Here is a 20,971-nt window from a genome sequence, read left to right on the forward strand (position 1 = left end):
TGGGGGTGGTGGGTGGGGAGGGAGAGAAGAATGGGGAAACTTTAGATTATGTAGAAGGAAATGAGAGGGAGGGGAGTATGAAAAACAGTGGAATGAGACAGACATCATTATACCATGTACATATATGATTACACAAATGGTATGAATCTACATCATGTACAACCATAGAAATGAAATGATGTACCCCAGTACCCCAGTTATGTACAATTAATCAAAATGCATTCTGTAAAAAAATTAAAAGATAAATAAAAAAAAAAGAAAAGAAACACAGCCTGGCTGATTGGATTAAAAACAAGACCCAACACTACACTGGCTCCATGGGACTCACCTTATAGCAACTTAGAGAGACCCCAAGCAACTCAGTGAGACCCTGCATCTAATAAAATATTTTTTTAAAATGGGCTGAGGATGTGGCTCAGTGGTTAAGCATCTCTGGGTTCAATTCCCAGTACCAAAATAAAGGGGGGGAACCCCATAAAAAATAGAAGGTAGGTCTATAGATAGAAGCAGGGACCAAAGGGGAGGGAGAAGGGGAGAGAACGGGGATGAGTTGGGGAATCATGCTAAGTGCATGTATGAATGTATGGTGATTCATTTCAATTTTATACATAAGTATAATGCACTAATTTAAAAAAATAAACAGAAGGAAAGCCAACTGAGTAGAGAAAGGGATCAAGAGGAGGGTGGAGGGGAGAGAAAAAGGAAGTACTTGGGATTGAAGTGAAGAAAACTATGTTATATGCATTTATGAACATTTCAAAATGAGCCTCACCATTATGTGTAACTATAATGTGCTTACAAAAAATTAACTTCCCAATCCTTACAGATGTTAACTGATTGTTTCATTAATTATACTATGACAGGAGTTATTTTAGGGTAAAGTTTCCCATTGTGATTGTGAATCGATTTCTCCTTAAAGTTCTATCATTTTTATATTATATATAAGTACCCATTACCTTGGTAAAATGAACTTTTTATCATTATTAAATAACCCTCTTTGCCTCTGGCAGAGTTTTGTACCTTAACAAAAATCCAATATTAATATAACTGCATGGCCTCTTTGGGATAATGCTCCTTTAATCTTCATTTTACAAGTCTCTCTTTGGAAAAATAAATAGTTGCATTCTTTTGTTATTTTTGTCTTTAAATTATTAAATCCCTTGCATTTGTCCGCTAATATATTTGAGTTTAAGCCTTCCATTAATTTTGTATTTTTAATTTATCTCCCTATTTAATATATTTTCCCTCCTTTCATTATTTTATATTGATTTTTTTGTGGTTCTATTTTTTTCTTTAGTAATTTGGAACTTGAAAACTATTTCCTTACAGAAAAAAAGCATTTGCCATTAACTTACATAAATCTAATGCTGTGTAATACCTTCATACTGCTTCCAGGAAAAGCCAGTCACTTAGTTAATATCTTTACTTCACTGTAACTCCATTTACATCCTTACCATTTATATGAGTTTGTTATCAGGCACTTTAATTCTTTTACCATAAAAGGCATTATTGTTTTTCTGTGTAATCTGTTAATTTACATTTATATGTATACACTTCTCATCTTGCTGTTTATTTCTTCCAACATTTCTGACCATTCACAAAGAATTATTTTCCTTCTGCCTAAAGAATACCTTTGAAGAATTTTTTAGTGCAGGTCCGCTAGTGGCACAACAATTTTTTTGTTTGTTTAGAATATCTTTATTTCGTTTTTATTCCTCAAGAATACCTTGACTACATTTGAAAAGTCAAGTTGGCAGTTATTTCTTTCTGCCTATTGAAGGCACACTTATGCCATCTTGACTTTTTTGCTGATGTGGAAAAGTCAGCTGTTAGTCTGTCATTCTTATGAAGACACACCAATGTTTTTCTTTGTTTTTGGCATTTTTTCATTGTCTGGATTTCCTACAATTTCACTGTGTAACATCAAGGAGTATAATTCTTTAAATTAATCTTGCTTGGAATTCATCACATTTCTTGAATCTGTTGACTCGTCTTCCCTCAGTTTTTGAAAATTTCCAGCCAAATTCTTATCAAATATCGCCTTTGAGGAAAATGACCCTCCATTTTTATTATATAAGCTGAATTGAGAATTCTACTCACTATTGTTATGCATTTTTAAAATATGTATGAAAGAATTGTATGAATCATGACTAGAGTTTAAGGTCTCAAAACAACTTAAATCTGTTTCAGCAAATACAAACACATTCTCTCTCTCTCTCTCTCTCTCTCTCTCCCTCTCTCTCTCTCATGATACTGAAGAGTATACCCTAAGATACAGTTTTTTAACTTTTGCTTAGATTCATCAGCACTATATATCTCCATCTCTCAGTCTCTGTTGTTTTAGTATCAGGCATATTCTCTCAGTGTGGTTCAGATCTGACCACAATCATCTTCAGGCTTCCTTTGCATACTTAACAATCCCAAAGGAAATGGGAATTTTTCCAATAACTATAGGAGAAGTGCCAGGGCGGCTTCTCATTGGCCTGATGTCCAAAAGTTGTAAGTGGTATGGGAGACTTATACCAACAGAAAGAGGAAGAATACTAGCAAAAAAGGCTATTATTTTCTGCTTAGTTTCATAACAATTTCTTTAAATCATCTAGCTTCTTTTAATTTCTCTGGGCCTCTTCATTTCTTTTTCAATTCAGGATATTGTCATCATTTCTTAGTACCATGTTTTTTACATTTTATTGAATACATAAATCGGCACTATCTAAAATGCACTTGCTTACTGCATTGAGTATTTTTCAAAAGTATGCTTCTTTCATTTTGAGGGCTATGATCCTTAAGCCAAGAAAAGAAAAGGACCTAAGTGTCCATCAACTGATGAGTAGATAAAAAGAAGTTGGTACATATATAGAATGGATTATAATTCAACCATTATAAAGAATGAAATCCTGCCATTTGTGACATGGATGGAACTGAAGATCACTGTGTTAAGAGAAATAAGTCAGGCACAGAAAGTCAAGTACCACCTGATCTATCTCTATGGAACTAAAAAGGTTGATCTCATAGAAGTTGAGAATAGAATGTAGGTCACCAGAGACTAGGGAGACTGGTAGGAAGCTTGGAGGGAGGGGTGGGGAAAGGTTATCAATGAGTACTGAGTCACAGATAGGAGCAGGAAGTTCTGGCATGCTTGGCAGTAGTATGACTATAGATGAAAAGAATGAGTTTTATATTTCAAAAAACTAGAAGACAGTATTTGAATTTTTTTACTATAAAAAATGATATATGTTTGAGGAGACCGATTTCTTTGCACAGACTTGCACATTACACAATATATGCATGTATCAAAATATCACATGGTCCCCCATTGACATGTAGAATTTTTTACTTATATGCATCAGCTTAAAAGTAAACTTAACAAAATTTGAATACACTTACTTTACTTATCTTTATTTATTTATTTATTTTTTCAGTGCTGGGGATTGAACCCAGGGCCTTGTGCTTAACTAAGCTATACCCCCGGCCCCATTCACTTATCTTTAGACAGAGTTCTTTTCAAGACTTCCAGTGTATGCAAAACAGGGTGTATGAAAGGATTCTTCTTTCATTAACTTATTTTGCTTAGATTCTTTTTAGATCTCAATTTGAAAGTTTGGATGTACTCCTCATTAAGAAGGAATTCTGCAAGAGCACCCATTTCCACAACTGGTCCTCTATATGGCTTAGCCTCCTATGTTCCTGGGTCTACTGGCACACATCATTCTTTGAATGCATCCTTATCATCCTGCATCTGCACATCAAGGAACACTCTGCCATTTCAGAAAGAAATCTACCTACACGCCCTTCTCAAGTCCCAGTTCAGAAAGACTCAAACTCTGTTTGGCCTCCTCCATGCAATGCTATTGCCACATAAAAGTGGAGTTTCCACTGCCTTGGTTACTACCATTATTGCTACCTTACCCCATGCAACCACCTGAGCCACTGAAACTGTTGACACAGATTATCATGAGTGACAATGATATGCAGTAACCAAGAATATCTAAGAGGAACTTTCCATAACAAAACAATATAAGAACTAGAATAAAGTGGGTAGTATGAATTAAATGGGGAAAAAAAAGTTGCAAGATTAAAAAAGGTAATGTATGATTTCAGGGAAATTTTTAGTTTAATAAAAGATTAGGATATTCACAAGGAAAGGATATTTGCTACAAGTATAAGATAGGTTAATAACATTTATTTTAAAAAAGAAATTAAATAGAAGCAATAACTGTCTTGAAAGTACTAATAAAACATACATAACTCACTTCTTTTTCATTTGTAATAATGTTATAGACCACTGGATATTTTTCTGTTCCTCTGTTACTTTTGTTAAAAACTCCAAGTTCGTTGTTTCCACTCCCTAATTTATAAATAACATGCTGAAAATCCATGGCAGAGTCCAAAGGCTCAATTGCAAAAGAAACATTTTCAAATTGCAGTATGCCTCTGTAAAATTAAGGATAAAATTTTAAGTGTTTTTAATCAAATTTGTATTATGAAGCTGACAAAATCCCAAAGGAAAAAATAACAAAGATATAGAATATTTTGAGTCTGGTGTTTTGTTCCAAACTCTTAGATATGACTCTGAGGAGACAAATGATTTCCCTAATCCACAAAACCAATTTCTGTTTTATTTCTTATAGTTATAAAATCAGTAGAATTTGCCCAGTTGCTAAGATCACAGCATTGCAGTGATCAACCCTGTTTTCCAAGTCAGTGATTAATTAAATCAATAATACATAGAAATCTTGATGAATTTCTCACTTGGCAATGCTTTTGAAAAGATGATTACATGACTTTAATAACGAAAAGTTATATAATGATCAATTTTCTTTAAAAAAATGAACTTCAGCAATAATTATGAAGTGACATAATTTTATATAATTTTATATAATAAAAAGTCTGAATAAGAAATCAAAAGTAAGATTCTAAAGAGTAAACCATTTGTATAACTATCCTTCCCTGAATACAGGTAATAGTTTAAATCACTACAAATTTCAGGTCTAAATTTTATGTACCATGTAAGAAGCACTGACAAACAGTTGTTTGTGAAAACAAGGATCCTATACTATAAAAGGAAAGTGGAAAATTTCTGACATGATGGAAACCTTTCTAAGCGGTATTATTGGGGAAAAAACATGAATATTATATTAATAATTGTTTATATAAACACTCAAGAAAAAATAAGGCTTGTTTAACTTTATCTATTTAACTTCAAACCCTAGGGTACACAGTAGGTATCATAAATATTCTATTTTCTGAAAAAACTAGCCATCCTAAACTTGTTCCTCCAACTTACTATACACAAGTACATTGAGTTGTCACTTCTATAGTTAAGAACAAGATAAGCAAAGGGAAGGTACTGGAGGGGATGAGATTAATCAAATTATGCTATGTGCATATATAAATATGGCATGATCAATCCCACTATTATGTATAATTACAATGCACCAATAAAATACAAATTAAAAAAGAAAAAGTGACAGAGTGAGGCATCTAGGGAACCCAAACCTATAGGAAATTAAAAATCTCTCTTTCTTATTTTTTTTCCAGTAAGGAACGTGACAAATAATAATGTAACAGGGGTCCACTTAATGCTTTGAGTACAAACCTTGCTGTTTGGTTGCAAGTGGCTTATTTTAAAACTGCCTTTTTCTGTTATTGTCCCTTCCCTTCTTGCCCTCTCCCTCTCTCTAAAAGTGGCAAGGGGTGAGGGAATAGATCGACATTTCTCACATCCTAGAGTAAGCATTCGTGTTCTTCATTACCCAGAAGAACGTCCCTGCCCACAAGAATAAAGAGACTCCAAACCTGAGAACATGAGCAACAATTCTCTCGAGGACACTCATTGGGCACTACTTAATTTTATCTACTGATAATATTTGCATCCTGGCCCTGTGTTCCTCTTTTAAAAGCCTTGTGTTCCCCTGGGGCAGAGACAACTACGGGGTACAGGAGTTCCCGGGTTTCTTGTCTACTAGTAAACCAATGAAACTTCTTTTTCCTTTTTTCTCAAAACCTTCTTCCTCATTATTAGATCAGCAATGGAGACAAGGACTGAATTTTCAGCATGAATAAAAGCAGAAGGAGTGTGTGTTTACAGAATATTACTGAATAACCTCCACGTAGGAATCCTTCTCTAGCTATACATCTAATTTAAGGGGAATAAACTCACTGCAGCCAAATATCATATCTGGGCTTTCTGTAATCAACAACAGAAAATAAATAACCTCAGTCCAAAGCATGTGTTGAGTGCGACAACAGAATTTGGATATCCTTCGATATATCCTTGATAGTAGCATTGAGTCTAGGAAAGAAAAAAAGAAAACTGATTATTTAAGAATTAACATAACTTTATAATGATTTCCTACCTCTACACTTTATAGAATCTTTTCTGTACTGTTCACTGGCTACATAATTTACACAAATATGAGTAAAGTGACATTCGGAGGAAAAAAACATATTTTCTACATTCACTACATTAATTACCTTTTTCAGATTATGTTTTGGAATTACTATTTTATATCCTGCTCCCAAAGTGTCATCTTATCGAGGTAAAATTATTTTCCAACATATAAATTTAAGGCATCAATTAAAAGACAAAGATTGTAGGTCTGAATTTCTTTAAAATTTTAAGATACTACCAAAAAGAGATGTATAAACATATAATGACCAAGAAGACTGAAGGACAAGATATACCATGCCAACACAAACCAAAAGATGAGTGAAGCTGTACTAACACAGTAGACTTTAAGGCAAGAAGCACTGCTAGAGATAAGGAGGGCATTTCATTCTGATAGGAATTTAAATTCACCAGGAAGGCAAAAATATTCTAATTTGTATTCAGTAAATAACAGAGCTTCAGAAATATAAAGTCAAAATCAAAAGAATAGTAAAATCAGAAAATCCATAATCATATTAAAACATTTTTAAATGTAATTTCTTTCAGTATAAATCAAGAAACAGTTGATAATCAATTTTCTCTCACTGATGAATCAAGCATTTACAATCTACAGGTTTGAATAGCATGAGGAATACATGAATGATACATGTAGAACATGATGCACGAAAATGTAGCCTACACTTTCTAAACTCACATGAGACATTCACAAATGAAAACATATTCTGGGCCATAAAGCAGAATTCGACAAACTTCAAAGGACTAAAATCTGCACAATTTGGTCTCTGACCAAAGTACAATCAAGCTAGAGATATAAATAGTAAGTAAGTTTGTCACAGAAAATAAAGAAACAGCATATAATTTCTAAGATTTAATGACGTTATTAATTTTGCTACAAATAAATGTAAGATTTCCAATTAACACTCTGCTTTATGATGGAACTAAGAGGAGGAAGGAACAAGGAAGGAAAATTAGTATCAATCCCTTATAGGTGAAGCAAGATGATATTCAAATTTCTATTACATGCTATATATGAGGTACTTTTCTAGGCATAGTGCTATATCAGTGAATAAAACAGACCAAAAGCCCAGCTCCCATGAAGACATATTATATTGGGGAGACAGAAAACAAATTAATGATAATATGTATCACACAGCATATCAATAATTACCATGAAGAAAAGCCAAACAGGTAAAGGAAATAGAGTACAAAGAGTAACAGTGCAATTTTAAACAGGAGTTAGTCAAGGACTAATAGGGTAACTTTGAGCAAAAATCTAAAGGAAATAAGGAAGAAAGGCACATGGGTACCTTGAATCCTAGGAACCAGAAAGGACAAAGTATTTGAAGGGAAAACATAGCTGGCATGTTCAAAGAACAAGACCAGTGTGGCTGACACACAAAGTGAGAAAGGTAGAAAGTAAAAAGAAACAGAGACAGGGGTAAAAGGGAACTAGACCGTGTGAATACTGTAGACCACTGAAATGACTCTGGCATTGACTTTGTGAGCAACGGGAGGCCAACCTCCTGGAAAGTTCTGAGCAGAGAAGTGACATGAGCTGCCTGGCTCAACAGGATCATTCTGTTTGCCACATTAAGAATTCTTAATTCAGTTAATTAACTGAAGAGATGGGTTAGGTGTGGAAGCAGGGAGGCTAGTCAAGAAGTGATGGCAATAAACCAAATTAGACATGTTCCCTTGGAAGAGACCAGGAAGATGGTGAACTCTGGGTACGTACTTTCAAGGATTGGGTCAGCAGGATTTCTTGATGGATATAATGGGAAGATGAAAAAAAAGTTTTTCATCTGTGATTTGTGTCCAATAACATTTGTGCCTGTTTATCTTACTTTATATTCATTTACTAAACAAAATATAAATGAATAGATCGCAAATAAATAGTACCCATGTTCTAGGCAATGTGAAAGGTACGAACTCAATCTAGTTTGTTTTTAGTTTACTAAGACTTCAGGAATTAATTAACAATTAATCAGTAAACACTTTAAATATATCTCCTGTGAATCTTGAGAACTTTCTATATTAGGAAAGCATTTATCCAATGTAAAAAAAATAAAGTGTTTTTAAAAAATATAAAACATAGAACTTAAATCTTACCATAATATCTGAAGAATGAGTACTCACAGATCCTTGATTATGCAAATAGACCATAAAATTATCTGCTAAAAAATATCTGGATATAAAAAAGAGTGCGAGAATTCAAGAAGTTACTCCTTGTGAAACATACAAAGCAGCAGTCAGTAAACAAATCCTCAGGCCTAATCCAGCCCACTCTTCACTAAAGTTTTATTGGAACATAGCCACACCAATTCATTTACATGCTGTCAGTGACTCTTTTCATGCTACAACAGCGGAGTTAAGTAGCTTAGATTCTCAAAGACCAGAAGAGTTAATCTCTGGACTTTAGAGAAAAATTTTGGCCACCCTTAAAGGTAGTATTTCCTTTAGAAATATACTTAAATTTTGTTCAAAGTAATATATTTACTGCCAACTTAATGGAATTCTGTTTTTAAAAAAATAAAAAAGAATTGCAAGAGGCGGGAAGCATTTTAAGACTGAAACAGAGATATGAACTGAATGGAGGGCTGTAAGAGTTTTCAGTTCTTTTATTCTAGGTCTTAGTACTTAATACACATACTACTTTGATAATGATGGGAAAGAATATTTCACAAAAGTCTTATTATTCTTAGTATTTGGGTTGAAACTTCACATTCAACCAGCTCTGGTTATCATTTCCTGTACTCAATGTACTATTTTAGTTAACTTAACTCATGCTCACTCCAACCCAATGTAACTCAAGTAGATTACACAAACTAGTTGAGAAGCCTCCACTAAACTGGGCCTCACAAAATCTTTTAATGACTTCCTAGTTGTCAAATTCAAAAGGCAGTAAAGTCAAGTAAAACAACTCTGAAGCAACTTGTGCTTGGCTACGCTGCCTTAACACCGACTCTCACTCATTAGGCTTTAATGATGTTTTTCACCTCATGTCTGTGTCCTTATAAATCACTTCATCTAGATCATTCCTTTGTCCTTTACATATTTCCATGACATTCAACTCTACATTTTTTGTCCTTCTCACCTTTAAATTTCATTCTCTACTTCTTTAGGTATATCTTGTTCATTTCTGTGACTGCGTTCACTATTTGTATTAAAAAGATGACTTTGATTATTAGAACTTCTCTAAGTGTATTTTGAAGTCTAATGGTGTAATAGCTTCATTCATTTTTGTTCACAATTGCTTTGGTTATTTGGAGTCTTTTGTGACTCCATATAGATTTTAGGATTTTTTTCTATTTCTGTAAAAAAAATAGCATTGGAATTTTGCTATTATAAACAGAACCAATTTCTCAATTTCCTTCACGTATTTTACCATTACTATACAGAAATGCTACTTATTTTTGTAAGTTCATTTTATATCCTGCAACTTACTGAATTTGTGTATCAGTTTTACCAGTTTGTGTGTGTGTGTGTGTGTGTGTGTGTGTGTGTGTGTTTGTGTGTAATCTTTAGGATTTTCTATACATAAAATTATGTTGCCCTCAAACAGGAATAACTTAACACTCACTCTCCAGTTTGGATACCTTCTCTTTCGTTTTCCTACTTGCTCTGACTAGAATTTCCAGGGCTATGTTAAACAGAACTGGTGAGAGTAAGCATCCTTGTCTTATTCCTAATCTTAGCAGGGAGATGCCTTTCAACATTTTACCATTGAGCTTGATATTAGCAATGGGTTTTTCACATATGACTTTTCTTGTGAGATAAAGTCCTTCTATATCTAACTTGTTGAGAGTGTTTAATCATGAAAGGATTTTTAATTCTATGCCTGTCTCTCCCACATTCTAAAACAAATTAACTGTCAACTGAACACTTTCCCTGGTGTGTCCCATAAGCAATTCAAATCCAGATTCTCCAACAGTAAGCACATATTTTCCCTGACTCAGGTCTTCTCCTCTTCTCCCTCTGCTCTGATTATATAGGTTCTGCTGGCCCTACCAACTTACTAAAAAAGCAGCCTTCAGGAGGTGAATCCCTATTTGTTTTAGTTCCCAACCCCCATTCACAAAAGACTACTTTAAGTATTAGGACCAAAAGTTTAAATAAGTCACATGCAAGTGTTAGTTCATCCAAGACAAATAAAAATTTTAATAACAACGATATTTATTTTTCATACTCAATTTTAATATAAGTAAACAGTTTCATAGAAATTAAATGAAACTTAAAGAATAAAAAAAATTACCTTTTTTTAAGGTGCACAGTATACAGTTTCTCATCTATTGGAATTACATAAGATACCTGTTCCTAGAAAATCCAAAACAACCAAAGTGAAGATAAATTTAATATAAGAAGCAAAGCCCAATTTTGTATCAATTAATCCCTCCAAACAATGCTTAAAATATGTTTATTAAATATCTTAGAATACATGTGATTCAAAATCTGTAACAAAACAAAAAATTTTATTTAGTTCATTCTTACTATTTCCACAAAAATAAGCCAGTCTAGGGATTTATATAAGATTCGAAATCTTGTGACTGAATGGTATACTCGTAAGAGACCATGTGCTATACTGCAATGTCTATATAGGTGGCATCATTGGGATAATCAGGTATTCTACATGGGTAAAGCTTACTCTACCAGGCATAAAAATTATTTAACCATTTTCTTAATAATCCTCATAAATGGAATGCCTATTTCCTATATTTTCAAATGGAAGATTCTTGAATGAAATCTCATATTGTCTACCACTACTGTTTTCAAGTTAGAACATTGATAGCTATAGGTTGAAATATGTTCAGGTCAATGTACCTGAATGATTAGACTTTGTCCAGCAAAAAAGGCGCACATAAAAAGCAATAGTTATAGCATCTGTGGAAAGAGATTAATTAACATAAATAAAAATGCAAAGCACACAAATGCCAGGATACAGAAAAAGATTAACACTCCAGGACTTATGAAAATAAGTAACCATACTATACAAACCAAAAAAAAGGATAAGGCAGGCTGATCCAAAGTCAGCAAATGGTAGAAAATGAAACCAGAAGGTTAACATCATTAGTGACAAGTAGATATCATACTCCCAACAGGACCATAATGAGAAGAGATTTTCACCTCTGTGGTAACCTTTCCTAAAACTCAACCTCTACCTAATAATGAGAAAATATTAGACAAAGCTAATAGAGGACATTCTACCTCACTCTTCAAAACTGTCAACATCATGTAAAACAAGTAAAGACTGAGAGACAGAGCAAAGGACCTGCAATATAGTGTCCTGTATTTGATCCTGGAACAGTAAGAGGATATCAGTGGAAAAAGTGGTGAAATCCAAAAAAAGTAGAGGAGTTAATTGTAATGTAACAATGTTAATTTCTTAGTTTTCATAAAATATAATGTATCAATATAGTTAATTTTAACATTAGTTTTAACATTAGGGAAAACTAAGTGAATAGCATATGAGAATTCTCCGTAGTATCTTTACAATTTTTCTGTAAATATAAATTTATTTCAAAAATCTTTAAAGTTTATTCTTAAAAACACAGAAATAAATCAAGGAAAGAAACAAAACAGACATATGGCAAAAGTATGGCAGAAATACCAAAGAGAATATTCTGATAATGAAGTAACAGGGTAATCTAGTTTTTTAAAATTCACTAGGGCTAGGGCTAGGGTTGTGGCTCAGTGGTAGAGTGCTTGCCTAGCATATGGCAAGGCACTGGGTTTGAGTCTCAGCACTGCAAATAAATAAATAAATAAATAAATAAATAAATAAATAAATCCCTCAACAACAACAAAAAATTTTAAATCATAAAATTTTAAAAATAAAAATAAATTCACTATGGTGAAAAAATAGTTTCTTGGATAGCTTGATCTGCCTGTAATAACTAAATATGGGTGCTAGAGCATCTATATCTTGTTTTAAAGTGGACTCAAAGTGCAAGTAGTTACCCTAAGTAGTTCCTGAATGGATATTTTCTCAAAACAAACACTTAGTAATTACTAAGATTTCAGTGTACCAAATAACACATCTTTTGACTGTGCTTTCAAAATGGAAATTACCATGAAACACTTTATTTGCAGATTATATGGAGAAATTTAGTGAAATCCTTAAATTAAGTAGAGGGATGGATCCATGGAGGCCATAAAGCAATTTACTGAACAATCATGTTAAACTTGGGTTTTGATTTCTAATAACAGGCAACTGATTACTTTTGATGATTAGGAAATTCCATTTCAAAGACAGAGCAAAAGGTGGCTGAGTAAAGTCCTTCAGATGTCATTTTCCCACAGAAGCATCAACTTCAACAGCTATTCATACACTAAACTACCTCCACAAAAGATAAGGAAGCCAAGTGAGGGACCAGAGTACCTGATTTTAGCATAATAGTAACAAAAGGCAGACTGAGGAAGGCAGGAAGGAGTTTCCTGTGTCACCCCTTACCAGTCTACAAGCAACACAGTATGGAAGGAGATATCTCCTGCTTGGAAAAGAGAAAGGGAATTAAACCCAGGCCTTCATTTTGAAATTCAGTATCAGGCCCAACACAATAAAAACCAGAACTGGGCAGAGCCCTGCTACCCATGGTCCCAGATCAGCATCCTCAGACTGAGCCTGAGGACCTCACATTAGCCAGGTGGCCACAGGACTGGTTCACCAACCTCAAGAAGCACTCACAGGACTGGAAAAAAAAAAAAAAAAAAGTCTCCACTTTGGCAAGGAACTGAGCATAGGACTTTGCCTTGAAACTCAGTGCCAGGCCCACTACAGTGAGATTCATCATCAGACAGAACACAAAGTCCCCCACACTCAGGCCGGTACTTACAAACAGAGCCTCTAAGCATGCCCTGACACTAGGCAGAAACTGCAGCCCAGAAAGATGAATTCAGGTTTCAGTTGCATTACTGCCAGCTGTGGCATAGGCCCAAGGAATATCCTTGAGAAAACTTAGGTACCTGAAGCCATGAGACTTAGGGTAACCCAGCTCAGCATTGGTCTCAACAGCCAAAGGACTACCACCCCCACCTTCCCCCAACATCAGATAGCACAGCGAAGAGCAAGCTTCCATGTACTGGGGGTTAGGATAGGGAAGTAAGCACAGGTTTTATCTTAGAACTAACTCAGTGCCAGGTCAGTGATACCCAACATTGGGGAGATGCCAATGCCTCCTGTTTCCAGGTCAGTGCCCACAGAGTCTCTAGACCAAACCCAGTACCAGGCAGAGGCTCATGACCCTAGTAGGTTGGACTTCTATTCTGGACAGCATCACCTTTGGCTGATTGCAGTGGTCTCAGGCCATAGTCACACCACAGCAGCAGGCAGCCCATAGCAGCATAGGCCTCATTCTGCCCCTGTGTCCTGTGCTGTGGACTCCAGGTGAAACTCAACAAGTTTACTTTGTAGACACAGGACTGCCTACTTCATCACTCTTCCAATCCAAGCAGGATAACAAAGAGAGCGTGCCCACTTGGGAGCAGAAAAAGTTAAGTAGGCACCAAGTCATTGCACAGAAGCCTAGAGACGGACCATCCACAGTAAGGCCCAGCACCAGTCAGAATTCCACAACATCTGATCATAGGCCACTGACTATTTTACAAGGTATCTGAGCTCAACTCAGCCATAGGCAAAGGTTTGTGAAAAAAGCCTATCCTATTTAGGCACTAAATAGTTCACACTGAATAACACTGACTAGGGACTCATGGCACACCTAGACTTAGGGCATGATCTAAGGATGAAAAAGCAAAGGAGATCACAGGGTTAGAGAAAACAGGCCATCTGTTTAGGATTCCAAAAGGTCAGGCTCAAACAAAGCCAGATTATAAAGATGGGAATAAGCAACTAATCTTTCAATATGCTGCTGTTGCCATCTTCCAGCAAGCATCAAGAACTATCAGGGAGCAATCACCTCACCTAATAGGCAAAATAAGGTGTCAGAAACTGATACATATGAAATGATAAGTGAAAACTCTTGAACATAGAATTTTAAATGGCTGTTTTAGGGGAACTCAACAAATTTTAAGAAAAGCAACTCATTATCAGAGAAACTTAAAGATTGAAGTAATCTTTTAAAACTAAATACAAACCATTGAGCTGAAAAATACACTAACCAAAATAAAATACATGATATGAGGCATAAATGGGAGAATAGACCAAACAGAACAATCAGTGATCTTGAAAACAGACTATTTGGAAATACACAATAATAAAGATTAAAGAGAAATGAGCAAGGTTATGAGAAATTTGGGAAAGCATTAAAAGAGCAAATATTCAGGTTACTTTGGATTCAAGAGACTTGAGAATGTCAAAGGGTAGAAGGATTATTCAAAAAATAATAGAAAACATTCCAAAAATAAAGGATACAAATATCCATTTATAGGAAGATGAAAGGTTACCAGTCAAATTCAAACCAACCAAGTCTACCTCAAGACATATTTAATCAAATGCTCAAAAGATAAAGATAGGATTCTCAAGCAGCAAGAAAAGGGAAAGAAATGGCCAAGTAACACATAAAGGAATTCACCTGATACAAACTTCTTAGGAGAAAAATTACAGTCTAGGAGTGAGTGAAATGAGATTTTCACATTGCTAAATAAAATTTTTTAAGAAAAATTTATAATTGCCAACCAAAGTACTATACCCAGCAAAGCTATTCTTTTGAAATTAGTAGCAGATCTTCCCTACTAAAAATGCTGAAAGAGGTTCATCAAACTGAAAGAAAACCTATTGAGTAAGAGACACATGAGAAGATATAAAAATTACTGATAAGAGTAACTATACAAAATCAGCATGCTGTAAAACCAAAAACTTGGTGTATAAATCACTCATGTCTTACTATGAAGACTAAAAACCAAAACAAAAAATAATAACATTAACATGTAAGGAGATAGACAATATAGTATGATGTAGAATAGGACATCAAAAATTCAACATGTGAGAAGGAATGAAGAGCAAGTGTAAAGATTTTTATAGTTATTAGAAATCACCTGACCACAAAGGAGACCTAAGAGAGGGAGGAAGTAAGAAGGAAACTATGGTAAAAGTTTAAAACAAGTAACAAAATGCACTAGTAAGACCTTACCTGTTGATAATTATCTTAAATGTAAATGGGTTGGGCTCCCCTTTTGCCTTTTCTCTGCTCAGTGCCAAACCTGTCTTGCTGCTCAGATTTGAGGTCTGACTTCACCGTTCCAAAGTGCAGGTGTCAGCTCAGTCTCTGCCTGGTTTTGGTGGCAACTGAACAGAGTGCTGAGTTGGGCAAGCACCCAAGTGGGGCTGATCAACTTTGTTCTCCTTGTTCACAGTGAGAGGAGCCCTCAGAACTGCTACCTATGCCCACAGACACTGCAGGGGGGCAGGTGGGGATGTGGTGGAATGTTGCCAGAGTCCTAAGAAAACTAGAGAGATTATCTTCCAGTTCACTGTCCCATGAGGGCCAAGCTAAAGAGAAGCTGCCCAAATATCCATCAGCATAGAGGCATGCAACTGTAGATGGTGGTTGAAGATGGCAGAAAGCCACAGCAAGAGGGTGCCTATGTCCTTGGGAAACTTGAAGAGGAAGTGCCCAGATCATCACCACAGCCAGCAGAGATCATTCAAGGCATAAATTTGCCTGGGCCCAAGGCAACGAGAGCAACAACTCCTAGCCCAACTTGTCTCCCAGCCCAATTCATCTCCCAACTTAACCCTTGACCACAACTGTGGAGTGCTGGGCATGGTTTAGGTACTGGCTAGACCCTGCCTCACTCACAATCAGCAGAGGGTATCAGCACCCCCACCTCAAAGCCTGGGGCAGTGGAACCAGAACCCAGATGAACCAGCTGAGTTCCATTCCTCAGTAGTAATGACAGTACCTCAGTGAGCTGCACAGGCCAGGGAAAACATTTGTGCAATACAGATCACCCTCAGAGAATCCACAACTACAGGACTTGTGCTTACTAAAGCCATCAGAATCTATATGACCAAGAAAAGGACACTGTAGAGGAGAGAAAGTACATGGTGACTCACAACAATCTCAGCCACAGCCCAGAGCCTGCGTCCAGAACCTCTGCACACACTAGAAACAAACAGGCACAACACCACATTCTTCAAGCACTTAGCCACAGGTCCCTGAGTTGATGAACCAGAACCAGTCAGCTGATAGGAGATCCACTGTACCTAGGGGAGTGGCTCCTGTGTCCCAGCATCTCTGCAAGGATACAAGGGCAAAGAATGACAGACACCTTCTAAATACCCCAAATCCTAATGAAACCCATCTGTGCATGGTTTTCTGTAACTCTAATGTTGACCTTGATCATATATAGTATCCTTTATCTTGACAGTTTTTTGTTACCCTACTAGCCTACATTGTACCTTCAACCCATGCAAATACATTTTTTCTATTCAAAACATCATTTAGAATCATTCTCCCTATCTTTTGTCTTCCTATTCCTAGTCCATACTTGCTCTTTGTATCCCCTGTTCTTCCTTTTTGCCACTACCTCAAATAGGATCCACTTTTTTACTTCAGTCTGTATCAGTCTATTCTTTTTCTTTTTCTCACTTTTTTGTCCAATCTTTCTTCTTCCCCTGTCAGCCTTTATGTTATAGCAATTTTACTATACTCAATAATTCTTTGACCTGTTCCAGTTATAAACTTATGAAAAGTTCATACCTAAATTAGAACTATTGTGGAGAGCAATATCAACAAGTTTTTCACTTTCCATAAGGTTGAATAGTATGTGGTTTGACTCTGAAGTCATTATAGTAAATAGGGGTCAGTGGCATCTCTCAAAGTTGATCTGACACTGGAATCAGTAGAGGCCACACACTGAGTTAAACTATTAATACCTAGATATTCATCCAACACAGAACTCTTAAGAGAAAAAAAAAAAACTCACAAAGCAGGGACTTGCTTAAAAGGAAAAGCAATAACCATCCCGATAGATGAACAGATATATAAGGAATATGTAAAGCAAGGAAACAAAACACCCCACAGCTCAGAACACTTCAACAACTGACTCCATTGACACCACAGTGGATGTTCATTGTTAAATGTTCAATGAAATAAAAGATTATGCAAAGAGTAAAGAGAGAAAATAAACAGAAAGCAAAAGATCACTTCAATAAAAAGATGGAGATTATGTAAAAGAACAAAACGGAAATCCTGGAAATGAAAGACTACTAAACCCAATTAAAAATTCAGTGAAAAACATTACCAAGACATTAGGTCATTTTTGAAGACAGATTTGCAGGCCTTGAAGATGAAGTATATAATCTCAGAAATAAAATTGGCCATAGGGAAGAATGATAAGAGACCATAACCAGAATATTTGAGAAATCTGGGAAATCATCAAGATATCAAATTTAAGAATCATTGGGGTAGATGAAGGTTCTGAAATACAAACTAAAAGTACACACAATCTTTTCAATGAAATATTAGAAAATTTTCCAAACATTAAGAATAAGAAGGACATTCAAATATGACAGACATATAGGACTCCAAATATACAAAATCACAATATACAAAATCACAACAGATTCACTCCAACACATTTTAATGAAAATACCAGTATACAGAATAAGAATAGAAACCTAAAAGTTGTAAGAGAAAAATGGCTGGTCATATTTAGAGGTAAACCAATTTGGATTTCAACCGATTTCTCTACCCAGATGCTAAAAGGCAGGAGGGCATGCAATAATATATACCAAGCTCTGAAAGAAAATCAGGTTTAACCAGGATTACTATACCCAGCAAAATTAACCTTCAGAATTGAAGATGAAATAAAAACCTTCCATGACAAACAGAAGCTAAAAGAATTCATAATCACAAAGCCTACATTAAAAACATATTAAATGAAATATTTCATGAAGGAGAAATGAAAAATAAAAATGAAAGCCAGCATAGGGATGCATTACAGTAGATGGACAGTCAATTAAAGAAGTATCAGGGCTGGGGAGATAGCTCAGCTGGTAGAGTGCTTGCCTCACAAGCACAAGGCCCTGAGTTCGATCCCCAGTACCGCAAAAAAAAAAAAAAAAAAAAAAAAAAAAAGAAGTATCAAGTCCAATTTAAAACATTCAAAATGCAAAAAATGTCACTGAAATAAAGTACATCTCTATAATAACATTGAATATAAATGGTCTAAATGCTTCAATCAAAAGATATAGGTTTGGGGGGTTCATGATGGTAGAATAGAGAAGGTTGCTTTCCTGGCTGCTCCATGGCATGAAACCAATAAAGCAAATAGGCAGCTTCTCTGCAGAGAGAACTGAGGTGTGCCTGGATATGGAGAGTTTAGAGATCAAAGACACTGCCTAACTAATCTAAAAGGCATGCTACGCAATACCCTTCTGCAGGGAAAAAGGCACCAAGTCCTCTGGAGGCAAGCAGAGGACAGAAGGAAGAACCATTTTGCAGCAGCAGCATGGGGGCCAGCAACTAGAGGAGCTGAGTCCTGGCAAACCTGAGTTTGACCTGAAATACAGGCCTGGCACACATGATATACAGTGCCTAAGTGACCAGGAGAAAATCAAACATGGAGAAAGGTTTACACAGGGGACAATGGTCATGAAAACCCACTCATCTCTCTCCCTTCAGTTACTTGCAGGACGAGCTGGCTAGGAATTTGAAAGGTGAGGGGTGAGAAAGACTGAGTTTGGAAATTGAACAGGAGATCAGGCAATGTGAAACCTCAGGTGATGTAGTGAAGTATGAATTGGCTCCTCCAACACATAAATAGAACCCAGGGGAAGTCCCTGGGGTGCAGTCTTCCAGGATGGACCAGAAATTGCTGGGCCCTGGAGGTGTGCTGTCTCAAAACCTCCAGACCAAGTGGCATTCAGCAAAAAGCCTAGAGCCCAACAAAGTCTAAACCTGCCTCTAGGAATTCTGGTTAAGAGTTACCTCACTCACTCCAGCATCAGCTCCAGAGGACCCCACCTAACTCTGCTGAGAGAAGAAGCTGAGAATCTTTTGAACTAACAAAAATTTCTTCTCTCTCTCTCTCTCTCTCTCTCTCTCTCTCTCTCTCTCTCTCTCTCTTTCTGTTTAATTGTGACCTTAATGGTTCATGGACATTTATACATACCCATTTTTTCTCATTTATAGTATTTTTGTTTAATATATTTTAGTTGTAGAGAGACACAATAGCTTTATTTATTTATTTTTATGTGGTGCTGAGGATCAAACCCAGTGCCTCAGTCACTCCAGGCAAGTGCTCTACCACTGAGCCACAGTCACAGTCCATCATTTCTAGGATTATTGAAGCCAGTTAATAGAATGTTTGATCAGTGTGTTTCAGTTTTGTTTTGTATTCTTTTATTTTTATTTTTAATATTTTTAAGTTTTTACTTTATATGCATTTTTCTGTCATCTGTTTTGCTTGATTCTATTTCTCTCTTTTCTTCAAATAACAGCAAATCTCTATTGTTCTCTCTTTTCACTCTTCAATTTTTTACATCTACCTTCTCTCCTCCTCCCCCATCTGAAATTGTAAACCCTTCTGCAAACTTACCATTTTTACAGTAGACAATAACTGATTATATTATTTCTGTTTATTGTGACATTATTTCTGTTTATTGTGACATTAACATCAAAGACATCACAGCAGGAACTATTTGGTTTAATGTTGCATATTGTTTCCATTGGTTGTTGTTATTATTTGTCTCCCATTAAATGGTGAGGTGCTAGAAACCATCAGGGAAACTATAAGTCTACAGATTAGATGATCTACTGCCTCAGATTCATACTGTGAGATGGGTAAACACATAAACAACATGAAAACACAAGAGAACAAATTTCCCCAAACAAAACAAGATGTTCCAATAACAGAATCCATCAAGACCACAGTAGAAGAAATGACAAAGAATGAGTTTACAATGTACATATTTAAACTGATCTGTGAGGTGAAGGATGATATAAGGAGTGAAATTAGAAAATACAGGAAGCAAAAGATCACAAACAGATTCTGGGAAAAATCAAGCAGAAATCCTTAAAATGAAGGAATCTATAAACCAAATTAAAAATTCAATTGAAAGCATCGACAATAGACTAGATCATTTGGAAGACAATTTCAGGCAATGAAGACAAAATACATAATCTTGAAAACGAAGTTGACAATGCAGAAAAGATGCTAAGAGACCATGAACAGAACTTCCAGAAAATATGGGATAACACGAAAAGACCAAATTTAAGATTTATCAGGATAGGTGAAGGTGCAGAGCTACAAATCAAAGAAATGCATAATCTTTTCAATGAAATAATATAAGAAAATTTCCCAAACCTGAAGAATAAAATGGAAAATCAAATACAGGAGGCTTACATGACCCTGAATACGCAAAATTACAACAAACACACACCAAAGCACATTATTATGAAAATACCTAACATACAGAATAAGGATATAATTTTAAAGGCTACCAGAGAATAATGACTGGTCACAGTTAGAGGTAAACCAATCCAGATTCAGTTGCTTTCTCAACCCTCCTAAAACTAGAAATAATATATACCGAGCTCTAAAAGAAAATGGATGTCAGCCAAGAATACTATGCCCAGCAAAATTAAGCTATAGAATTGATGAGGAAGTAAAAACCTTCCA

At 35.6% G+C, this 20,971-nt stretch overlaps 1 protein-coding gene across 1 annotated transcript in view; it reads right to left on the minus strand.

Moving 5' to 3' along the window:
• Positions 1-20,971, minus strand: part of Adam32 (ADAM metallopeptidase domain 32) — a 159,594-nt gene that overhangs the window by 116,978 nt on the left and 21,645 nt on the right. The window contains exons 3-6 of the mRNA XM_047549669.1: positions 10,644-10,705; positions 8,501-8,576; positions 6,219-6,295; positions 4,254-4,434 (exon numbers count right to left, since the gene is read on the minus strand). Coding sequence (XP_047405625.1) covers positions 4,254-4,434; positions 6,219-6,295; positions 8,501-8,576; positions 10,644-10,705 — 396 coding nt within the window. The remainder of the gene's footprint in view (positions 1-4,253; positions 4,435-6,218; positions 6,296-8,500; positions 8,577-10,643; positions 10,706-20,971) is intronic.

This window comes from Sciurus carolinensis, chromosome 4 (genome assembly GCF_902686445.1).
Source record: "Sciurus carolinensis chromosome 4, mSciCar1.2, whole genome shotgun sequence".
NCBI lineage: Eukaryota > Metazoa > Chordata > Mammalia > Rodentia > Sciuridae > Sciurus > Sciurus carolinensis.